This window comes from Oryza glaberrima, chromosome 2 (assembly GCF_000147395.1).
Source record: "Oryza glaberrima chromosome 2, OglaRS2, whole genome shotgun sequence".
Lineage (NCBI taxonomy): Eukaryota > Viridiplantae > Streptophyta > Magnoliopsida > Poales > Poaceae > Oryza > Oryza glaberrima.
This window is the reverse complement of record NC_068327.1, coordinates 33847860-33868800: the sequence shown is the minus strand read 5'-3', so window position 1 is coordinate 33868800 and position 20941 is coordinate 33847860. Positions and strand designations below refer to the sequence as shown.

Below are 20941 nucleotides of genomic sequence, written 5' to 3'. Positions count from 1 at the left end.
AAAATGGTAGTAATAACAATCAAAACATTGCTAAAAATTACTTGCACTGGTAATCCTAGAATTTCACAAAAAAAAAAAAGAACGTGGCAAAGGTACGGAACATAACTTATACTACACGTTTACCTTCCTAAATATTGACAGTATCAAATTTTGGAAAGGTTTTATTGAAATTTGGCACTATGTGTGTGTTTGTTTTGTCCAACTCTGGTTCAGCGTCTGTCCTGTCTAAATCGCCAGCGAGTCATGCATCATCAGACGTATACAAAAATGATTTGCCCGGTCTAAGATGTCTGAACCAGTGTGTTCAATCTTGTCCGGGTCAATTGTTTCCGCCTTCAGAACATTTCTCTGAACTCGTCCTCTTTCTCCCCTTTTAATTTCCTCCTTAATCTGCTTCTCTTTGAAGTTTGAATGGTAATAATCTAGTTGTTGAAGCCGGTGACACAGTTACCTGCTGCATGCTTAAGTGCCAGCTGGAGACATGGTTTAGCTGACGCTGTGACGCATGTTGCTTTCGTTGACAAATAGAGTGAGCTCTCAGGATACGCGTGACTAAATTAGCTGCAAAAGGGCTATAAAAACTTTACGGACTTGTTGCGTGCGTGTGTGTCCATGGATTTGAACTTTGAACATAGGTTATGGATTATAAAAAAAAAAAGCGATTTGAAAGTTGCTGCGAACATACGTGATGACGCGACTAAAGCTTATATACGCTGAAGAGTGAGATGTTAATGATTCAATTAGTGTAGTTGGCCGATCAAGATCAGTACCTTAACATTTGCTATCACACTCTTGTCTGCAGTAACAAGCCAAGTCTGAAGATAGAAGAACTAGTCATCGTTTGCCAGGTCCACCTCAAACGCCGCGTCTCACTGGCAAGTGGGCCCCAGGACATCACCGGCCCCACAGACAGTGACACTGATGTTTAACTGGTCGGGTCCCACCGGCTCGCGCTCGCCGGCGTTGGACATGGTCGCGCCCCTTGACTTGGCCGAGCTTAGCTATATGTCCACGCCGCGCGTACGCGCCCCCTGGTGGCCGGCGCGTTGGGAGCTCTGAGCGGAGGCGGGCGGCTGAGCGGCCATGGAGGGACGCGAGCGCCGCCGCAGCATGTCGTCCTCGTCGTCCGGGAGGCGCACGCCGGAGCTGGAGAGGGAGCGATGGGCGCCGTGGAGCCCCGCCCCCACATGGTCGCGGCCGCTCTCCGTCGGGGGCGGCAGCAGTAGGGCGGCGTCGCTCAAGTCGCTCTTCAGGACGATCGGGTTGTGGTTCAGCTCGCTCTCCGCCTCCTCCTCCTCGTCGTCGTCGGCGGCGGCCACCTCCGCCTCCGGCAGCAACGCTAAGAGGAGGAGCAGAAGAGAGCCCAATGACTTGATCAAGAAGCCGCCATGTAAATTGTCTCTCTCGATCATTTATTCTCCATCTATTTCATCCTTGTCCTTAATTACCTCGATTTGAATTGCTCAAGCAAACAGGATATAATCCGAATTATTTGTCCAATTGATGCAACTGTTCCTGAACTGTTCAAGAAATCAGTCAATTATCACAGTCCAGTTGCCGGCTGCAACTACTCTGAATTGGAAACAGTCAATTATCACAGTCCAATTGCCGCAACTACTCTGAATTCTTTACTTTCTGGAGCAGAATTGCTAGTGCAAAGCTTACAGAATCATATTTATAAAATCTGAATCACAGAAGACTTCAAACATTTTTTTCAAAATTCAGAGCAGCAATTAAGCAGTTGGGAATTAATTCTTGATAGATGAATCTGTTTGATGATTCCAGTGCCGGGGCCTGGCAGTGATCAGGGGAAGGCGTCGATGCGCGGGCTGTACAACAGCAGCAGGGGAAGAGGCATCGCGACGCAGTTCCAGAGCTCGGTGTTCTCCATGGAGGAGATCCTGCGCGCCACCAACAACTTCTCGCCGGCGCTCAAGGTCGGCCAGGGCGGCTTCGGCGCCGTCTACAGGGGCGTCCTCCCCGACGGCACGCTCGTCGCCGTCAAGCGCGCCAAGCTCCGGGACCAGAACCCGCACGTGGACGTGGAGTTCCGGAGCGAGGTGAAGGCCATGGCGCGCATCGAGCACCAGAGCCTCGTCCGCTTCTACGGCTACCTCGAGTGCGGCCAGGAGAGGGTCATCGTCGTCGAGTTCGTCCCCAACGGCACGCTCCGCGAGCACCTCGACAGTGCGTGTGATCCGCCATTGCAGCTCGAGCTCGAGCTCGATCGGATTGGTTACTAATGGAGGTTCTTGGGCGCAGGGTGCAACGGGAGGTTCTTGGACATGGGCGCGCGGCTGGAGATCGCCATCGACGTCGCGCACGCGGTGACGTACCTGCACATGTACGCCGACCACCCCATCATCCACCGCGACATCAAGTCGTCGAACGTGCTGCTCACCCCGTCGCTGCGCGCCAAGGTGGGCGACTTCGGGTTCGCGCGGCTGGGCGTCGGCGAGGCCGGCGCCGCCGACGGCGTGACGCACGTGACGACGCAGGTGAAGGGCACGGCGGGGTACCTCGACCCGGAGTACCTCAAGACGTGCCAGCTCACCGACCGGAGCGACGTCTACTCCTTCGGCGTGCTGCTGCTGGAGATCGCCTCCGGGCGCCGACCCATCGAGGCGAGGCGGGAGATGCGGGAGCGGCTGACGGCGCGGTGGGCGATGCGCAAGCTCGCCGAGGGCGCGGCGGCGGACGTGCTGGACCCGCACCTGCCGCGGACGCCGGCGACGGCGCGCGCCGCGGAGATGGTGATGGAGCTGGCGTTCCGGTGCCTCGCCCCCGTGAGGCAGGAGAGGCCGAGCATGGGCGAGTGCTGCAGGGCGCTGTGGGCGGTCAGGAAGACGTACAGGGACATGGTGGTCGCCGCCGCCGGCGACGAGACGCCGCTCTCGTCCATCTCCGACCGGGCCAGCTCGTCGTCCGCCGGCACCGGCGGCGACCGGAGCGGCGAGCTCTGGAGGAATTAATCAACGTTTTGCTGTAAATATGCAAAAGCAAAAGTATTCGTTAAAATTCTGCTCATGTGTTGATGTTGTTTGTGAATTGTGATCGAGCTAATCGCTGACACGATACGGTTGGAATGTGATTTTGCCTTCGTTACTTGTCCATCTGGTTTTGTTCATCGCGTCCTGGATTTACTACTAGATTAAAAAAATTTTGGGGGCCATTTTTTATTACCGATGTTTTGTTTTGAACCACTTTTTAACCAATGTTTTCACTTTTAATCGGGTAAATCTTATATTTGTTACATTTTGAACCACCTCAACTCTCTTCTCAAGTATAGAATGACCTTAAGTACAAGTGTATGGCGGCTCATACTTGTCAATAAACTCCATCAACCATATGTAGATTGCTTCTTTGACATATGATAAACTGAATGTAGAACGATAAAAGATTTGAGGGGTGGCCCAAAGTGTCACAGAGGTAAAATTACCTGGTCTAAAGTGAAAGCATTGGTTAAAGGGTGATTCAAAACGAAACATCAGTAATAAAAGGTGTTCTAAAGTAAAATTTAAAGCATATTTAGATTGTAGCCAAAATAAACCTTACCAAATTTTGGCATTGCCAAAAATTTGGCAGGATTTCTTTTGTATTTAGCAAATTTGGCAACAAACTAAACGTAGTCATTTTTTAGCAACTTTACTAGAAAATGGTATGGTTGAAAATGACATTAAAGTGAACAGGCCCTTACTCTTGTCATTATTTTGGATGGGCCAAAAACCACATGTATGGGCCAGTCTGTTCGCGTGCCACGAGCTTCTGGGATAGGCCTTGATGGGCTGTAGCGGCACGCAAGGAAGTGAGAATTCATGGCCTCATACCGCTTCATGCAACACTAGTGGTTAAAAACTGAATCTATCTTCTCTTCTTCTGCTTTTTTTCTTTTTGGGTAAACTACATGATGACATGACTTGTAATCAATAAAAAAGAAAATGATGATGTGGAATAATGATATATATAGTCAATAATATAGGATAGTACTATGTATAAGAAAAGGTTGAACATGTCATATAGCGTAACACAATATATTACTCCTATAAAGACTCAACAACAAACGCTTCCAAGCACAAGCTTACAAAAGCACACTGCAGGTAGCTAAGCCACCACCCTCGATAAACTAGAGGCCAAGAACCAGTCAGGTCGTTGCAAATGAAGGCCGGCCATAGCTGAACAACTCAGATTAATTAATTAATTAATCAATCAGCTAATTAATCAAATCAAATCAAAATCAAATAACACGGAGACAAAAACAACTGTTGCGGCCGGCAGAATGAGCAAAAAAGAAACATAAAACAAGGCTAACATCCAAATCAGCGAGAGGTAATCTCTAACACAATGGTCATGGGAGCTGCATAAAAACGCCATTGATTATTGTGCACTTGCATTTCTCTATCTCGCTTGACTGTACATTTCATTTTCACAATCGGCTAGCTTAGATTCGATCCCAATAAGCAGCTAAGCTCACTGAATCTCATCAACAAACCAGTAAACCAGTAAACCCTAGCTCTCTCTCTCTCTTTCTCTCTCTCTCTACCTAGCTTAGCAGAAGCAGATGAGTCAAGAAACCAGCAAGGACGAGGTGATCGGTGGAAGGTCGCCGAGCGGCGACGGAGACAAGGCGGAGGAGGAGCTCCGCGAGGCCCGCAGCGGCGACGACGACGACGACGACGAGGCCGGCACGAGGCAGCCGTACAACTGCACCTTCTGCAGGAGGGGCTTCCCGACGGCGCAGGCGCTCGGCGGGCACATGAACGTCCACCGGAAGGACAGGGTTGGAAGAGCGACGCCGTCCTCCTCGTCGTCGACGACGGCGGCGGCGGCAAGGCGAAGCGTCAGCTACGATACGCTCGTGGGGTTGTTTCGTCCGCCGGCGAGCGGAGGAAGCGAGGATGCGGCGGCGTCCACGGCGGCCGGCGGCGGCGGGAGCCTGAGGTCCCGTACCGCCGAGCCGGCGCCGCAAGAGCTAAGGCTGTTTGGGCGCGACGACGGCGCCGGCCGTCGGGAAGAAGGTGGTGGCAGAGATCGACGAGATCGCTACGGCTGCTGCTCCAAGGATGGGGATGGCAATGGTGGCCATGATCATGGGGAGGAGGAGGAATTGGATTTGGAGCTGAGACTTGGTGGTTCAGGCTCTGCAGGCTCATGATCGAATCAATACTTAAAAGTGTGTCAATTACGTATTCTTTTTCATCATAATTGAGTTGATTTGAAGGAGTATTTGGTTCAATTTAGATCTCTAGCTTAGGTAGCTTTCTATGTACTTCACATTTTACCCCCACAGAATATATCTGAAACAATATACTTCTTGTTGCTTTTATTATGGTAAAATTTCAATGGTGAAGAATGCAAATTTCCTCAGAGCTGTCATTGAACATATATTGCCATGGATTTTTTTCTATGTTGCAGTCATCCAATAACAAAATATATGTACTATTTGCTTTTCATTTAGTTTAAATTTACACTTTGTAAGAGATAAAATATACTTCCTCCGTTTCGAAATGTTTGACTTTTTATCACATATTTGACCGTTCGTCTTATTCAAAAACTTTTGTGAAATATGTAAAATTATATGTCTACATAAAAATATATTTAACAATGAATCAAATGATAGAAAAAATATATTTAACAATGAATCAAATGATAGAAAAAGAATTAATAATTACTTAAATTTTTTGAATAAGACGAACGGTCAAACATGTGCTAAAAAGTCAACGGCGTTAAACATTTCGAAACGGAGGGAGTATATTTTACTGTGAAGTCATATATATGTGACAACAATCTATATGCACTTATGATTGGTTAATTAGCTACGGAGACAGACACTAGTAATACGTTCCCATTGTACATTGGCACAAAATAAGATCTAGAAGGAATTTGTACTCTGGTTCTCAGATAAGTACGAAATCCAAAGGCATACAACTATCGGTTATAGCAGCAGATGTTTTGAGCACACTGAATTTGATACCCTGTTTGTTCACTTGTTGTTAATTACGAAGAAATAATCATGTCCAGCTACTACATTACTTTTGTTTTTCCCTGAATACATTAAGGTACAGAAAGTTGGTTTCAGAATATACCAGTTTCTTGAACCAATTCAGACATGGATCCTCATCAACAAGTGGCAGTATACATAGACCTTGACACGACTAGTTAGTTCAACAGAACATACTATATATCCCTGATATGTATATGCTGACAAGTGTGTGCTTTTAGCAGCTAAAATCACAAGTATTTGGGAACATATTCTCGCCATATGTTGTGTGGATGAAAAAGATAGTTGTACTGAATTTTGTTCTGGTACTCGAGAATCGTGATGCCATCCTAATTGTTTTGGAGAAGTTGTTGTACCTACTTCATTTGATAATATCTCTAGTGGAAGAAAGAGCTTTTTATCTATGGAATTTGACGGAGCGTTCGTCGCCGGCGGCAATCAGATTCAGACGGAACGCTTCGTCTTGTTGAGGCGGCGCCGGAGTGGCGGAGTGGGAGGAGACGATCGAGGGAATTAAATTTGAAAATATATTGTTTATTTAATTTTTTGAAAGAATATTCGGGATGTAAATTTTTTTTATAGAAATATACCATCGATTTCGCACAACCGATGAGCAAAAATGACGTAAAGGTGATGTCGAGGATGGTATCACAAGGCGAATGCGCGAGACCGTGTGCCGTGTGATCTCTCGCACCGACCGCGCGCTGTCGCGGGAAGGACGAGCAAACTCCATTTGCTTAGTGACTAATGACGTAATTAACTATTTAACTAATAATAATTAGTTCGTTAATCATAATAATTAATCACTAATTCACCATTTTGAAATACGGTATCGGGTTCAGCGAGATTGCGCGGTCTCTCTTTTATTTCGCGCGACCGCGCGGTCTCACGCTTCCCCCGCGCGATATCGCCCGCGACGTCACGCCACTTCACTTTCGCGTAATGATTGTGAGAGATCAACAGTATATTTATATTTTTTAAAAGGCTTTGAATCCTGAATATTTCTAAAAATAAAATGAATGAACAATATATTTTCGAATTTAATTCGGAGATGAGGCGGCTGGTCAGTTGGTCTTGTGTTTTGGGCCTTTTCGGCCCGTCTAGTAGCCCATGGGCTATGGCGGATTATTTGCTCGGTCCAATAAAGCCCATTAAAAGCGGAGCTAACCTAGGGTTTGTAAGCAAGGACGAACAGGTATAAAAGCGAGCCTCCGCGCCGCCGTCGCACCGTTCCGCAGGCCGCAGCCACCACCACGCCACCGGAGCACAGCGACGCGCCGCCGCGGCTTCATCGTCTTCGGTGAGTTCGACACCCCTCGCTCTTGTATTCTCTGCCAAAATCTTAAAATCTGCTGTTTCCACTGTAAGACCTATTGCTTGGTAGATTTGATCGCTGCCTCTTGCGGTTAAATTCTCGGTGACCGGTTGATTTTGTCGTGAAATTCTCAGTGATACTATTATGCTTTTCGGTCAGTTGTTTGGCTGCAATAACTGTAAACTTAATTTTAGTTTGAGTAATTCGGTGCACGCGGGTTGTTTAGCTTGTTAGATCGCCTCGCTATGCTCCAATCTGCGCATCATCGGTGTTCTCTAGATCTGATAGCTGATAGGGCTAGCCATTTCGATCAATATGATGTTGGATGAGAGATTTTAGGGCAGATGCCATTTGTGATCGACACCATTGCTGCCAGCGTTGTGTAATGTTTTTGCGTGTTAATGGTCACTTAGTGGTCTGATGGTCATTTGCTATGGTGTAATGGTCGATCTGTTTGGTGATGTAGCTACAGCGAAATGGCGACGGTTCCGGAGCCTTTGATCTGGGAGATTGTGAAGAAGAACAACTGCTTCCTCGTGAAGCAGTTTGGAAACAGCAATGCCAAGGTGCAGTTCACCAAGGAGCCCAACAACCTGTACAATGTCCACTCCTACAAGCACTCTGGTCAGTAGTTGCTTCTCGCAACGTCACAGGCTTTAGATGCAAATTATGCCTTTGATTCAGCCTTTGCAATGTCCTGACATAGTGTTGTTGTGTTCTGTAAGGCTTGGCGAACAAGAAGACCGTGACGATCCAGCCATCAGGTGGAAAGGACGCGGCTGTGGTCCTATCCACGACCAAGACCAAGAAGCAGAATGCCCCAGCTAAGCTCTACCACAAGTCTGTGATGCGCAAAGAGTTCCACAAGATGGCTAAGGCTGTCAAGAACCAGGTATTTGGAAGATAAATGCTTAGTTTCATGTCATTATTTTGCCTTGTGATGCTCTATGCTTTAGATGCACTGTTGTGATGAGCCTTAATATCTCGTATTGGCTTCATTATTCTTTTCTATTCACTGCTGTGATAAGCCCTAACATGGAAGAAGGCCCAGAGATTGCTCCTGTTTTTCTGTGAAATACTCCTGTTACGCTTGGCTTCTGAGCGGCAGCATCAGTTCTTGTTGTATTTTTTATATGTATTAAGTGCTCTACATATCTGAGATTTCAGACATAAGCTTCAAACCATCACATTGCCATCTGTAGCATTTGAAAGCACCCTTTTTTCTACAGCAATTGGTATAACTTGATCTGAAAATTAGTAAAGTGCCAATTAATCACAAGCTAGTCTGTAAGGAATGTTTTGTTTTTATCAATACTCGAATCAAATTTTTTTTCCCATGTTTGAGGTTACAATGTGTGATGCTGCTGTGATGAGCCGTAACACATAAGAAGGCCAACCGATCAATTGGTTCTTCGATGACAAATACTTGTTACGCTTGGCTTCTGAGCAGAATCAAGCTGCTACTGTTCTCTCTACAGCAGCTTTCCTGTATGTACCTTCCTGAAGAAATCTTTGATAGCTTGTGCTCTTAACAGCTGTTTCTTTTCTGCGCAGGTTAGTGACAACTACTACAGGCCAGATCTGACCAAGCCGGCTCTTGCAAGGCTTAGCTCAGTGTACCGCAGCCTCCAGGTTGCCAAGTCTGGTGTGAAGAAGAAGAACAGGCAGCCAGCCAAGCTGTAAATCGCTTGAAGCTGCGCGTTTTTGTCATGGCACCTCTTGATGCTCATGTTTCCAGCTACCTCTGTGTTCTAAAAGTGTCCAGACTTGAAATGAGGGATCTCTGTTAGAATTGGATCAACCTTGTCACAGATCTGCCGTGTAGTTTGTATTCTAGACAGTTTATCTGCTCGGTGTCCTTACAAATTGTTTGCTTTGCACTTATTATAGTAGCTAATGTCATCAAATTGTGGGCGCCTGTTGCTACTATGTGGATTTACAATCTGCACGTTAATAGTAGCAAATCTAGCTATCTCCTTGATCTCCTGGACAAGTTGATAGAAAGCCTATGAACGTAAGCACTCCCTCCGTTTCGAAATGTTTGTTGACCATTCGTCTTATTCAAAAAATTTTGAAATGTTTGTTGACCATTCGTCTTACTCATAAGTAATTATTAATTTATTGTTAAATATATTTTTATGTAGGCATATAATTTTACATGTTTTATAGAAGTTTTTGAATAAAACGAACGGTCAAACATGTTATAGACAGTCAACGGTGTCAAATATTTCGAAACGGTGTCAAATATTTCGAAACGGGGGAGTATGTCGTAATTTCCATCAACATAAATCGGCCTGACGCATGTCGAAATTTCCAGTCGGTAGGTAAAATCGGCTGCATGTAACTCACAATTCCGTTATTGGGCCACAAGAAAGGTCTCGGCTGACGGCCCAACTAGCATGGAAGCACGTAATTCCGTCCCGGCCCAACAAAATTGGGCCGCACGTACACGTAATTCCCAATTCTGTTCTTGGGCCTCACGAGATCGCCACCCGCTCCTGTGGCGGTCGGCGCTCGCCGTCGCCGGCGTGCAGCGCCGCCCCGTCTGCCGCGGCGGTCCGCGCTCGCCCTCGAGTTCGGCGTCTCCTACCCCGACCGCTTCGGCAAACCGCCCTCCCTCTACTCCTCCTGGACGCTATCCGTACTTGCTCGTCGAGCTCATGGCTGCGGTTTCAGGCGAACCAACCGGATCTATAGGGGGCAGCGGCGGCGGCGGAGGCGGAGGCGGCGCTCATGGAGTTGCTCGCCGGGAAGGGATCAGCCCTACTACGACGTGGCGCCTGCTCCTGCGAATGCGCGATCTGCTGCCGATCCGGTACGGACTGATCCTTCCCTGCAAATCTCAATCCGATCCTCCTCCCCGTGATACACCTCCCACACATCCCACGTTCTACTTTTTTTTTTTTTTAAGATAATGGAATCCCACGTTCTACCTCTCCTCGCCTCACGATCAATGTCCCATCTCTCTCTACTCGATTTTAGCAAGTCAAACCCATTTCGATTCTCAATTTCATCAATTCCTCCCCGTACGCGGCGTCACGTGCAAGCTGCAGTGCAACTGAAAGTGTTTTGAGATATCATCTCATTGATTCCAATCTCATGATTTGCTTTGACAGAGAGAGTCAAGTACGAATTCCCTTGACTTCACCCGAGTGTACATCTCGATCATTAGAAAATTACACGACTTGTATTCCCACTCAAACTCATATTACAAAATTTGTGCGAAGACGATTTCTCGGGGACGCCATTGCTGCCAAGATTCCATGTGTTCTTGCCATCCATCAGGGCACCCTTTCTTTCGTTAGAGATGTTCCCCGTTTTCGCCGCGAAGATCTTTTGAGTTCTTCATTCTGCAATGCTGGATGACGAGATTGTACACTGATCACAGAATTCTTCTGAGTTCTTCATTCTTCAATGCTGGATGACGAGGTTGTACACTGATCACAGGATTCACAGCTTTTACCGATTCAGACTTCAGAGCTCTTAGACAGACAGACCTCCAGCAAACATCAGCATCATGTGCTCTGAAGAATTCGCGCCAGCTCGTCTTTCAACTCCTGCAGAATCACCGGCTTCTTGAGGATGCCATTGATCCCGGATTGAGCGCACTTCTCCCAGGCCTTCTGGTCGGAAGCCATGGCCATGACGATTGGCCATCGGCCGCTCCTGTACTGGCTGATCCTCGTCGCGACATCAAGGGCTTTTACTCTCTTCATTTCGAGGTTCACCATGACAAGCTGGAAGGCTGCTGCTGAGGAGCCAACAGAGCTGAGAAATCCTGATCCTGAAGGCGGCGAGGAGACCACGCAGCCGAGCTTCTCCAATAGCTTCCGAGCAACCACAAGGTTGATGTCGTCATCGTCATCGATAAGCAGAACCTTCAGGCCTGCAATCTGGCACGACGGCGACGAGTGCTTCTGCTCGAATGATCCTCCAAGGCTTGATGATGTCAGTGGCGATTGCAGCTGAAACCTGAGCACCAGAGTCATGCTCTCCGGTAGCCCTTGGGGATCAAGAATCGCCCAGATGTTCCCTTGCATCATCTGTCAGTAGGATCAACAAGACATCAGCATCAGTGGTAATATGCTCTCTTGAGATTGGACTGCTAATTTCATGTTCAGATGATTCAGATGCAATGCAGTGATCCAGGCAATAACACTACCTGCACAAGCTTTCTGCACATGCTGAAGCTAAGTCTGAGATCAATGCCCTTCCCACTCGGCCTCCGCGACAGCGGCGAGCCGGCATCGCCGTTCTGCTGCCGCTTGACACCAATGACAAACTTCACCGAGGAGTAGCCAGTGGAGTAGGACGGCCGCCATGGATCCCACCTCTGGCCGAGCCTATCGTCCAGCACGTCGTCGTCGGCGGCGCGCACCCGGAGCGTGACATGCCCGGGCTCGGTGCGGCCAATCAGGTTGCCGACCATGTGGAGCAGGACATGGAAAATCCTCCGCTCGTCGCCGACGACGAGGTCCGGCAGCGCGTTCTCGACGTGCACGGCGAAGCCGAACCCCCTGAAGTCGCAGAGGCACCGGGCGACGCAGGCGGCGTCCCTGATCATGGCGTGCAGGTGGAACGGCCGCGTCTCGAGCGGGAAGCGCTCGCGGCTGTCGGCCGACATCTCCATGACGTCGTTGACGAGCGTGGAGACGACGGTGGCGGTGCGCGCCATGGTGTCGACGACGAGCCTCTGCTCCGGCGCCAGGGCCTCCTCCTGCACCATGGACACGAGGCCGAGGATGGAGTGGATCGGGCGGCGCATCCCCTGGCTCATCACGCCCTGGAACGCCTGCCTCGCCTCGTTCGCCATGAGCGCGTCGCGCCGCGCCTGCAGCAGCTCGCGGTTCTGCTCCGCCAGCCGGTCCCGCATCGCCCGGGACTCCTCCAGCAGCGTCGCGTGCGACAGCGCGACGGCGACCTGGCCGGCGACCACCTCGACGATCTCCATCTCGTGCCGCCCCCAGCTCTTGCCGGCGGGGGGCACCAGCACCAGCACGGCGTAGCTCGTCTGGATCACCTCCGGCGTGCCGCCCTTGAAGTCGGACACCTTCAGCATCGGCATCCGGATCGCCGCCACCGCGCCGGTGCCCTCCTCCTTGCCGCCGCTCGCCGCGGCGAGCACCGAGTCCGGCCCGAGCAGCTTGACGCCGTCGCTCCCCCGCACCTCGACGACGTCCGCGTCGTCGACGCCGACGACGCCATCCTCGCCGCCGCCGTCTCGCCGGAGCTCGTGCGTCAAGCACATCTCGCCGGCGGCGGGCATCCAGACGGCGCAGTTGGTGAGGCCGAGCACCCTGGAGAGCTCGATGAGGGTGGTGTAGAGCACGGTGTGGCGGTCGAGCGACTTGCGGATCTCGTGGGTGAGCATCCGGACATGCCAGCTCGCCTCCTCCTGCCGCTTCATGAGGACGACCTCGCGGTCGAGCTCCCTGGCCTTGAGCCACAGCAAGCTCTCCCTCACCTTGACCCGGAGCAGCTGCGGGATGAGGGTGAGCAGCGTGATGGCGGTGAGGAAGGAGACGAGCGCCGTCAAGAACTTGGCCGTGGTGAGGAGGAGCACCACCATGAACGGGTGCGGCTCGTAGGTGAAGGCGGTGAGGAGGTGGGTGAGGCCGCACAGCACGATGAAGGCGCCGAACTGGACGAGCACCCACCGGAACGGGAGGAGATGCCGGAGCCCGGCGACGAAGTAGAGGATCTCCAGCGGGATGGAGAAGTAGGCCGCCGCGATCAGCAGGTCGCTCACCTTCTGCCACCTGAAGATGCTGTCCATGCTCCACAACCCCCCGCCGCCGCCGCCGCCGCCGCCGCCGTCGCAGTGGCAATGGTGGTACTCCACCTCGCGGGCGGCGGCGGCGGCCGGCGAAAGGGCGAGCAGCAGCGGCAGGAGGTAATCTTGGCATCTGAATCTTGGAGGCATCATCCAGTGGACTAGCTGCTGCTGCTGCGCCAATGGGAGGAAAATGGAGGAGCTTTTGTCAGAAATAGGCGGCGAATCCGTAGCGCAACTTGGCAAGGTTAAGTAAAAAAGAAAATAAAAAGGCCGCAGCTTTGGCATAAATTCGAGATAATACCATGTGATTAGAGATCTTAACAAGATTTTATTGCCCTGGAAGCATCCTGGCGTCCAAGTGGAGAGCAACATCCCGGAATGGCATCATCTGTAATCTGTATGTGCAAGCAAAGCAGGCAAAGGAATTAGGACAAGAAAACCAGCATCAGCTTCATCTTTTTTTCTCCTTTGCCTTCGTGAATTACCAGAAAGATCAAAGCTTCAGCAGAGCAGAATTGGATCCACGGATCGATTCATCGAACTGGGCGGCCGTCCTGAATCAATCAATCAATCAACACAAAGTGAATACAGGACGAATTAGTGAATCCCTGTAGCACTTTGGATCCCAAAACAGGACAGAGGTGGAGCAAATCCAACAAATTCTGAAGCTTTGTGGTACTACCTCAAAGTTGAGCAGAACCAGTTTGTTGTCTGCAACAGTGAAGCTATCGATATTGGGTTCCAGGGAAAGATGCCATCCAATTGATCTGCAAAAGAGACCAATGAACAAAGAAATACGGAAGAGAAGATAGCAATCGATGGATGGATGGGAGAATTGGTCACCTGGAGAGGAGAGGAGAGGAGATGAGAGACCGAGAGAGGCACCAAGAAGAGGAAGAGGAAGGTAAAGACGCCAGCTATGCAGCAGGGCTTACGCCATGGGAGGCAGCAAGTGGTTAGGGTGTTGATAGGCATTGGCTGTTGTTGGGTTTCAGTGTCCGCGGGAGAAAGAAACCGAGCAAGAAGAGGAGCATCAGCAGTGGTCGGTAGTGAGAGCAAGTGGGGGAGACAGCAGTGATCACGGAGCATCAGATGATCAGATGGGGGATCTTCCCCTGATTTACTAGTACCGATTAACATATCTGATGAACAATGCTTTGGCCAATCAGACGCTCCAAATCGCTGCAACTGGCAGTCTGCTACCGAACAACAGGTTTAAGAAACCGCACGATTATCACGCATGATAATCTTTTTTAATTTTTAAAATCATAGTAATTCTCATGGTAACTATATGGTTACCGCGATAACCGTTTTACGAGGTAACCCAAATTTAGTTTGGCCGAACACAATACTGTGGAGGAGGAGGAGATGGTAGGTAGCAGTATCGAGGGAAAGAAAGATACGGAGATCCATAACGAAATGTAACCGTGTCTCACCGATTGAGTCGAGAAATGTCCCTCTGCTGATGACGAGCATGGATGGATATTTGTGGTGACGCCGTTGCAGACAGCAGAGGTAGCTTGGCAGCCAGGCGCCCAACCGACTGAAGAAGCAGTCCAAGTCCAACTTGTGAAACTTTGAAGCGGTCTCTACAGTATTATATTGGTACCAATAAATATCTCTCTCAATCATAGTACATGCCACATTGAGTGCTTCGCATGGATACAAGATTCATGATCTATCCTCTTATCCAGGTACTCCCTCACCCTCTATATTTAGACAATGCACCGTTAACTTTATGCCATCATTTTGAAACTTAACTCTCCCTATTTAGATTGAAAGGTGGTTTTTTTTTTCTTTATGAGTACTTTAACAATATTATAATTTTACTACATATTATTGTGATATTCTAGTTGTGGAAAAAAATAATAAAACATCAAATAACAATGTCTATATATTACCGGTGGGAAGCAAGATATTATTGTAACGGAAGCATATTTTCTAACTTAACTTAACTGTATGTGTAGTTAAGCCACTGATATGTGGGTGATCTCTTCCCATTATAATAGTGACCAGACTTTTGTTGGATGTGGGTTGAGTGTCATTGGATGACTCAATCGTTTGTTGTTCTTTTCAGCTCTAAAGATGACAACTTCTTGATTTTCCGTTAGCGCTTCTCGAACATGTGTGTTTTGTGAAAAAGAAAATATTTATACATTTTTTAAAATCAAATAAATATATATTTTTCAAACTTATAACAGTTAATATATAATTAATCACGCACTAATGACACGTCTCATTTTCCGAACCGCGAACAGCTCCACCGAACTGCACGTTAAAACTGGCCTTAATATCCTAGATTAGAGAAACTTTTCCATTATTTCTCTGCGCAACATGTTCTGCTATTTTGTATAAAATTGAATTGCTCTGAATCTTATTAACTTGTAGCGTATTGTTTCCCATTATTCTAGGGAGAGGAGCACTACATGTGTTTGTGATTAAGATATTACTATTAGATTCTATCTTGTTTATTGGCACGCTTATCAAACGGCTAAACGATACATTTCGTATGGAAACTTTTTATATAAAATTTATTTTAAATATCAACAAATTTATTTTTAAGTTTAAAATAATTAAAACTTAATTAATCGTGCACTAGTAACTTTCTTAGGTCGGAAAGCGTAAAACGCACGCATGTGGCTGAGGGCAAGGACTTAAGGACAGTAGCTGGTTGGTGCCAATAGGCGGGTACAGTAGCTCTATGTAGCAAACAAGAAGGTTTATGCATGACATATGTTTTTAATTTTTTTTAAAATTTTTTAAATAAGACGGACAATCAAAATTAGGCACAGAAAATTATAGCTGCACTTAAAATAAAACGGAGTGATTAGAATTCGTTGCATCCCGTACTAGATTATCAGGGAGTGATTACTAACCTTAGAGTCTCATTAAACGTATGAAAGAAAAAAAAAAGAGGAAAAGTGTTTTGCGTTGTTAGCAAAAACGTTTGCCGCAGAAGAAAATGAAAATAATAATAATGAAATAGTACCAGTAATATGTGGTGGCATCTGACATCTGGGCGGGCACTAGCAGACAAGGCGGACGTGTGACCAGCAGAGGAGACTTTTCATCAATATGAGAGGATGACCAGGTGAGGAGCACCTGGGCGATGGATTTTATACTTTTATAAACGCCAAAAAGGAGAAAGGACAAGCAAATCCCCCATTAATAAATTGAATGCTACCGCTCCTACTATCCTAATGGCGAATTAAATGTTGAAAACTACTACCATTACTACTGTTCACGTTTTTCTTAATGCCTTTTCGCCTTTTCGGTTGCAACTATATACCCCTAATCACCACTTATTTTTTTAAAAAAATATAATAACTTAAATAGGTTTAAACATAAATTAGAATAATGAATTTGATAAAACTTTCACTAGATTTGTGGTGGTGTTTGAAACTGATAAAGATCAAGATAAAGTTAACGTACGTAAAACAAGAAAATCGTTAGCACATAGTAATTAATTAAGTTTTAGTTATTATAAACTTGATAGATGAATATATTTATTATTTTAAAGCAACTTCTATATATAAAGTATTCGCACGAAACGTATCATTTACTAACGTTCAATAGTTTGAAAAGCATGCTAATGGAAACGTAAATTGTGAGGAATAAAGAATCACGTCACTGCTGATGGAGAGGACGACATCATCAGGTAGGTGAAGACTACTAGTGAAGTACTGATGACCGAAATGAGATGGTCCACGGGCTTGGCCTGGAAAGAATTAAGATTACCACCTCCCAACTGGTCCATGGGCAACGCAACTGACGAACTGTACTCAATTGGGCCGAATCCCGCACTATTGTTGGCCCAATAAACCTTGTTGATTTGGGCTACATTATCTCCCTCTCTCCCCCGTTCGCATTAATTTTCAACTACGCTAAAGCACTTAAAAACATGAATGAATATATTGAAGCCTATTTGTACGTATAAACTGAAAATATTTTGGTCATATATTAGTTAAGCTAAACATTCTGAATATTTCAATATGTGTGTATCTTTTTAAAGAAAGCAATTTCCTCCTACGCATGTATGCGTGGACTTAATTTGTTCTCACACAAGTGTCACAACACAGCTAGCTAGGAGAGATTCGAGATCGAGATTGTATAAGTTGGTTTCAAGGATCATATTACGCAGCAGCAGACAAATTAGACCGTATACAATTAATATACTACAGTTTGACTTATACAGACAGTGTACATGTAAAAAAAAAAAAAGAGATTTTGACCTACGGGCTACGGCAATTAATTAATTTATACCGATCGATCTACCTGTTCAATAATACTCCCTCATTCCCTAAATATTTGACGCCGTTGACTTTTTTAAACATGTTTGACCGTTCGTCTTATTTAAAAACTTTTGTGAAATGTGTAAAACTATATGTATAAATAAAAGTATATTTAACAATAAATCAAATGATAGGAAAAGAATTAACAATTACTTAATTTTTTTGAATAAGACGAACGGTCAAATATTTTTAAAAAAGTTAACGGCGTCAAACATTTTGGGATGGAGGTAGTATATGAGTTGGCAATTGATGGTTTAATGTCCTTGTAAATTCTCATAGATAGTTTAATAAGGCTAGCTAGACACATTTCTGCACTTTTCCTTAATCTGTTTATGTCTAGCTACACCCCATATGAATGCAACTTGTAGTTAATTAGTTAACACATAAATTTCAACAAAAACAGTACTAGCTAGCTTACTTATTCAAAATGATGGATTATTCTTTTTACATGCATGCATGTTTTTTTTCCTTTTTAGTAAAGCATGCACATATATATACAGCTTGAGCAGAGATCATATATATAGTACTGTAGATAATAATAGCCAGAAACTAGCTAGATCATTGACACACAGTGCTGCATTGACGTGTAACAATCTATAGCGAAATCAACGAGATAAGCATGCATATAGTCATCTTTTGTCAAGCTCTAGCTTTGACGTGTCATGAAATTAACTCCGACATTTAGCTACTACCATGCTTCCGTATGCATAGCACATACAAACAAGATTAGCTCTAATAATCAAGACAAGACAGCCACGTCGTTGCATATATATATTTAGGGGCATATATTTATGCTTTAGTTTGTGTAGTGTCATGGTGGTCAATCGCGTCACCTTTTGTTGGTTCCATCTCTGTATAGTATATTCTGTACACTGCAGTGCCTCGATCCCTTTCATTCAAGACACGATGCAAATTTGCGTTCACTTTAGTTGGGGAAATTTAATCTAACCTAGAAATGGAACCTTGTAGTAAACTTTACACCCGTAGCTAGCAGCTAATTAATCAGATCAGATAAGATAATGGCCAGCTGAAAATTGAACCAACTAATTGTTGAGAGTTTAATTTGGGGCTAATTAATTGCATTCAAGTACCGTGTATATACATAGAAGCACACCTTGATTAAGCTAGCATATGCATATATAGATGTACAGTGCCATGCATGTACGTGCATGTGCACCCCAATATATACATGGATATATGATCAGTTAATTTTTGATCTCTACCTGATGACCAGAATTAGCAGGACCAGCTAGACATCACCTACCAATTTTATATACCGACCAACTACATATATATATACTCCTTTGCTAAATGACATATATATATAAATTCAGTTGTGTTTATTAGGAGTATAGTCTAGTACTCTAGCTACTAGCTAGTAGTGCTCTTTTTTTGCATATATTGCATTGGTCAATTGTATCGATACATAAGTGCTTAATTTATTAGTTATGTATATTAATTTCTGATTAAACATTTCACTAACTTAAATTCCCCTTAATTTGCAGCAGTCACATCGGCATTTCGCAATCAATCTTCGGTCAGAGAATGAGTTAATTTAAGAGTAACAAGGCAAGTACAAGTGGACGTCGCTCATCATCGGATGCAAAGTCAACAGAGACAAACTAATTAAGATTAATCTCTCTTGGCACTAGCTAGCTAGCTCTAATTAAACCGAGCAATAGAACATATGCGCAATATATGATCAATATGTACATACGTCAGGAGCAACCCCTATTAATTTAAATTTATAATGATTCGAATATGATCGAATTAATGTCTATACATCATCGGACGTATGTACACGTAATCACGTATACAAAATTAACTAACAGACAAATAGCTTTGATGATCATCATTAGTTAATGCAGTTTGCTAATGAAAATTAGAAGTACAAGTAACACCCACTAATATTTCTGATTAATCTTTTCGGACGATGGCAGCGGACATGTCACATATTTAATTATATGCGCATGTAGTAAGTGATATAATTTGACGGAAATATTAGTTTAAATTAAGCAACTAGTATAGTACGTATACTTAGGACCATATGCAAATCTAACGACGCGCGCTATTGATTTAATCTCTCCCCCAGCGATCGATCAAGATGTGATCACTCAATAATTAGGACCACCGAATCAACGTGAACAAGCACATTATATTGTGCTGCCTTTTCGTTGGAAAACAAACGTATACACTAGTAATAGAATACTAGCTAGTAAATATATATAAGACGTCCTTATACTGCAAAATCAACATTTAAACTTTTTTTTACTAATTATTAAGCTAAAAATGTATGTGGTTAACTAGTGCCATGCACATATATAGTATCACTATATTTGCATTTGAGAATATTTTCATATGATGTTAATTTTTTTGTTATATATAGATAATATATTATGAATTAGAAAAATAATGGTTAAAGTATAATACTGGAGATTATGTGAAAACCTAATGTGCCTTATATTTTCAAAAAGAGGAAGTAATAGATAATAGATTGACAATATAGTGATATATTTTTCGAAACGCAAGCATTATTCAACATATTGTATATCATATCAATTGACAGACGGCCGTTATAGATACAATTTTAGACCACAATTTGAATTGTGATATTCCATGCACACATGAATTGATCCACCTAATTATTATTAGTAGATAACATATGTCAAAGCGGACACCTACACATATACTAATTATATGTGTATATATGCTAATTAATTGGCTGTTGAATATAAATTTAGAAATTATATTAATCTTCAACAAATATCCCAAATTAGTAGATTTAATCCTACATATTTTATTATTGTGAAAGAAATTGCAACATGCTTTAATATAATTAGCTAATAGTTTTCCTAGCTAGCTTGCTAATAGCTAGTGCTTGAAAAGATCTATCAACGAACTTTAAGACAAACAAAATGTAAATGCACAATATTACCTCATCTCTTCATGCATTTTTTTTTGCAAAATGGATAAGAAATCGCAACATTCTTTGAAACATGAGGTTGAGAAAATGAATAGAAAAAAACACATGATTTTGACTTTGACAGGAATGTAAGTGCAAAATAGATGATCACAAGACACAGGAAAATAGAAATAATCGTTTGAATATATAGATCCCAAGAAAAATGCAAGAATCGAAGACAAAAGGAATTTTTTTTTCAATAGGTTGAAGCTCTAATTTTCCTCCAAAATCTACATGTATCGAGACATTCCTTAGCAATGTCACATAATTTTGAAAGCGTACTCCAATCCTTCGTCTTAAAGGGAAAAATTGAAAAGATTCCTATAGGATTTGAATCCTACAAAATTCCTCCACAAATCCTATAAATGGGGCCTAAAATGTGTATTCTTCTTCAAGGAGTTGCACGTGTAGAAAACTGGCCATATCAAGTTTCATTTTGGGACTAAGCAATTTGCACACACAAGTCTGAACTGAAATTCAAATTAACTTCAATTATATAATTTTTAGCTGGGTATTTGATCGATGTAGCTATATATGCATTAATTTGGTTATACAACAGACATTGATCAACATTTATAAGAACCATTGTGTTTGGAAA

General features: G+C 44.7%; 4 protein-coding genes and 2 non-coding genes across 8 annotated transcripts; 5 read left to right on the top strand and 1 right to left on the bottom strand.

The window, feature by feature from the left end:
* Positions 1-782: 782 nt before the first annotated feature.
* Positions 783-3111, top strand: LOC127761546 (calmodulin-binding receptor-like cytoplasmic kinase 2). Of its 2 annotated transcripts, none has more exons than XM_052285854.1 (3): positions 783-1390; positions 1786-2187; positions 2263-3111. In XM_052285854.1, exons 1-3 carry the CDS (start codon positions 1084-1086, stop codon positions 2970-2972), a joined length of 1419 nt encoding a protein of 472 aa, XP_052141814.1. In that variant the 5' UTR covers positions 783-1083; the 3' UTR covers positions 2973-3111. The 2 variants fall into 2 exon arrangements, with proteins under 2 accessions (XP_052141814.1, XP_052141815.1); XM_052285855.1 differs by having other exon boundaries at positions 1321-1397.
* Positions 3112-4558: 1447 nt separating this feature from the next.
* LOC127761317 (transcriptional regulator TAC1-like) lies at positions 4559-5152 on the top strand. Its single transcript, XM_052285590.1, has one exon. It carries the CDS (start codon positions 4559-4561, stop codon positions 5150-5152), a length of 594 nt encoding a protein of 197 aa, XP_052141550.1.
* A 2040-nt stretch (positions 5153-7192) lies between these two features.
* On the top strand, positions 7193-9242 carry LOC127762112 (60S ribosomal protein L28-1-like). Its single transcript, XM_052286479.1, has 4 exons — positions 7193-7298; positions 7780-7937; positions 8039-8205; positions 8868-9242. Exons 2-4 carry the CDS (start codon positions 7790-7792, stop codon positions 8994-8996), a joined length of 444 nt encoding a protein of 147 aa, XP_052142439.1. The 5' UTR covers positions 7193-7298; positions 7780-7789; the 3' UTR covers positions 8997-9242.
* Positions 8328-8419, top strand: LOC127764893 (small nucleolar RNA R24). The gene has a single exon (XR_008016031.1). It is a non-coding gene; the product is annotated as a small nucleolar RNA R24 (small nucleolar RNA).
* On the top strand, positions 8674-8764 carry LOC127764892 (small nucleolar RNA R24). Its single transcript, XR_008016030.1, has one exon. It is a non-coding gene; the product is annotated as a small nucleolar RNA R24 (small nucleolar RNA).
* Positions 9243-10398: 1156 nt separating the features above from the next.
* Positions 10399-14122, bottom strand: LOC127762110 (ethylene receptor 3). Of its 2 annotated transcripts, none has more exons than XM_052286475.1 (6): positions 13933-14122; positions 13772-13856; positions 13575-13643; positions 13391-13484; positions 11476-13260; positions 10399-11356 (listed from the first exon to the last, which is right to left on the bottom strand). In XM_052286475.1, exons 4-6 carry the CDS (start codon positions 13391-13393, stop codon positions 10829-10831), a joined length of 2316 nt encoding a protein of 771 aa, XP_052142435.1. In that variant the 5' UTR covers positions 13394-13484; positions 13575-13643; positions 13772-13856; positions 13933-14122; the 3' UTR covers positions 10399-10828. The 2 variants fall into 2 exon arrangements, with proteins under 2 accessions (XP_052142435.1, XP_052142437.1); XM_052286477.1 differs by having other exon boundaries at positions 11476-13257.
* Between the last annotated feature and the right edge of the window lie 6819 nt (positions 14123-20941).

What these genes read in the sequence shown, in the direction of transcription:
- LOC127761546 (XM_052285854.1), top strand. Translation starts at nt 1,084, where the DNA reads ATGGAGGGACGCGAGCGCCGCCGCAGCATGTCGTCCTCGTCGTCCGGG. An exon ending in CTTGATCAAGAAGCCGCCAT is followed by an intron (nt 1,391 to 1,785) that starts GTAAATTGTCTC and finishes TGATGATTCCAG; the next exon opens with TGCCGGGGCCTGGCAGTGAT. An exon ending in GCTCCGCGAGCACCTCGACA is followed by an intron (nt 2,188 to 2,262) that starts GTGCGTGTGATC and finishes TCTTGGGCGCAG; the next exon opens with GGTGCAACGGGAGGTTCTTG.
- LOC127761317 (XM_052285590.1), top strand. Translation starts at nt 4,559, where the DNA reads ATGAGTCAAGAAACCAGCAAGGACGAGGTGATCGGTGGAAGGTCGCCG.
- LOC127762112 (XM_052286479.1), top strand. Translation starts at nt 7,790, where the DNA reads ATGGCGACGGTTCCGGAGCCTTTGATCTGGGAGATTGTGAAGAAGAAC. An exon ending in CCACTCCTACAAGCACTCTG is followed by an intron (nt 7,938 to 8,038) that starts GTCAGTAGTTGC and finishes GTGTTCTGTAAG; the next exon opens with GCTTGGCGAACAAGAAGACC. An exon ending in CTAAGGCTGTCAAGAACCAG is followed by an intron (nt 8,206 to 8,867) that starts GTATTTGGAAGA and finishes TTTTCTGCGCAG; the next exon opens with GTTAGTGACAACTACTACAG.
- LOC127762110 (XM_052286475.1), bottom strand. An exon ending in TGTGCAGAAAGCTTGTGCAG is followed by an intron (nt 11,357 to 11,475) that starts GTAGTGTTATTG and finishes TCCTACTGACAG; the next exon opens with ATGATGCAAGGGAACATCTG.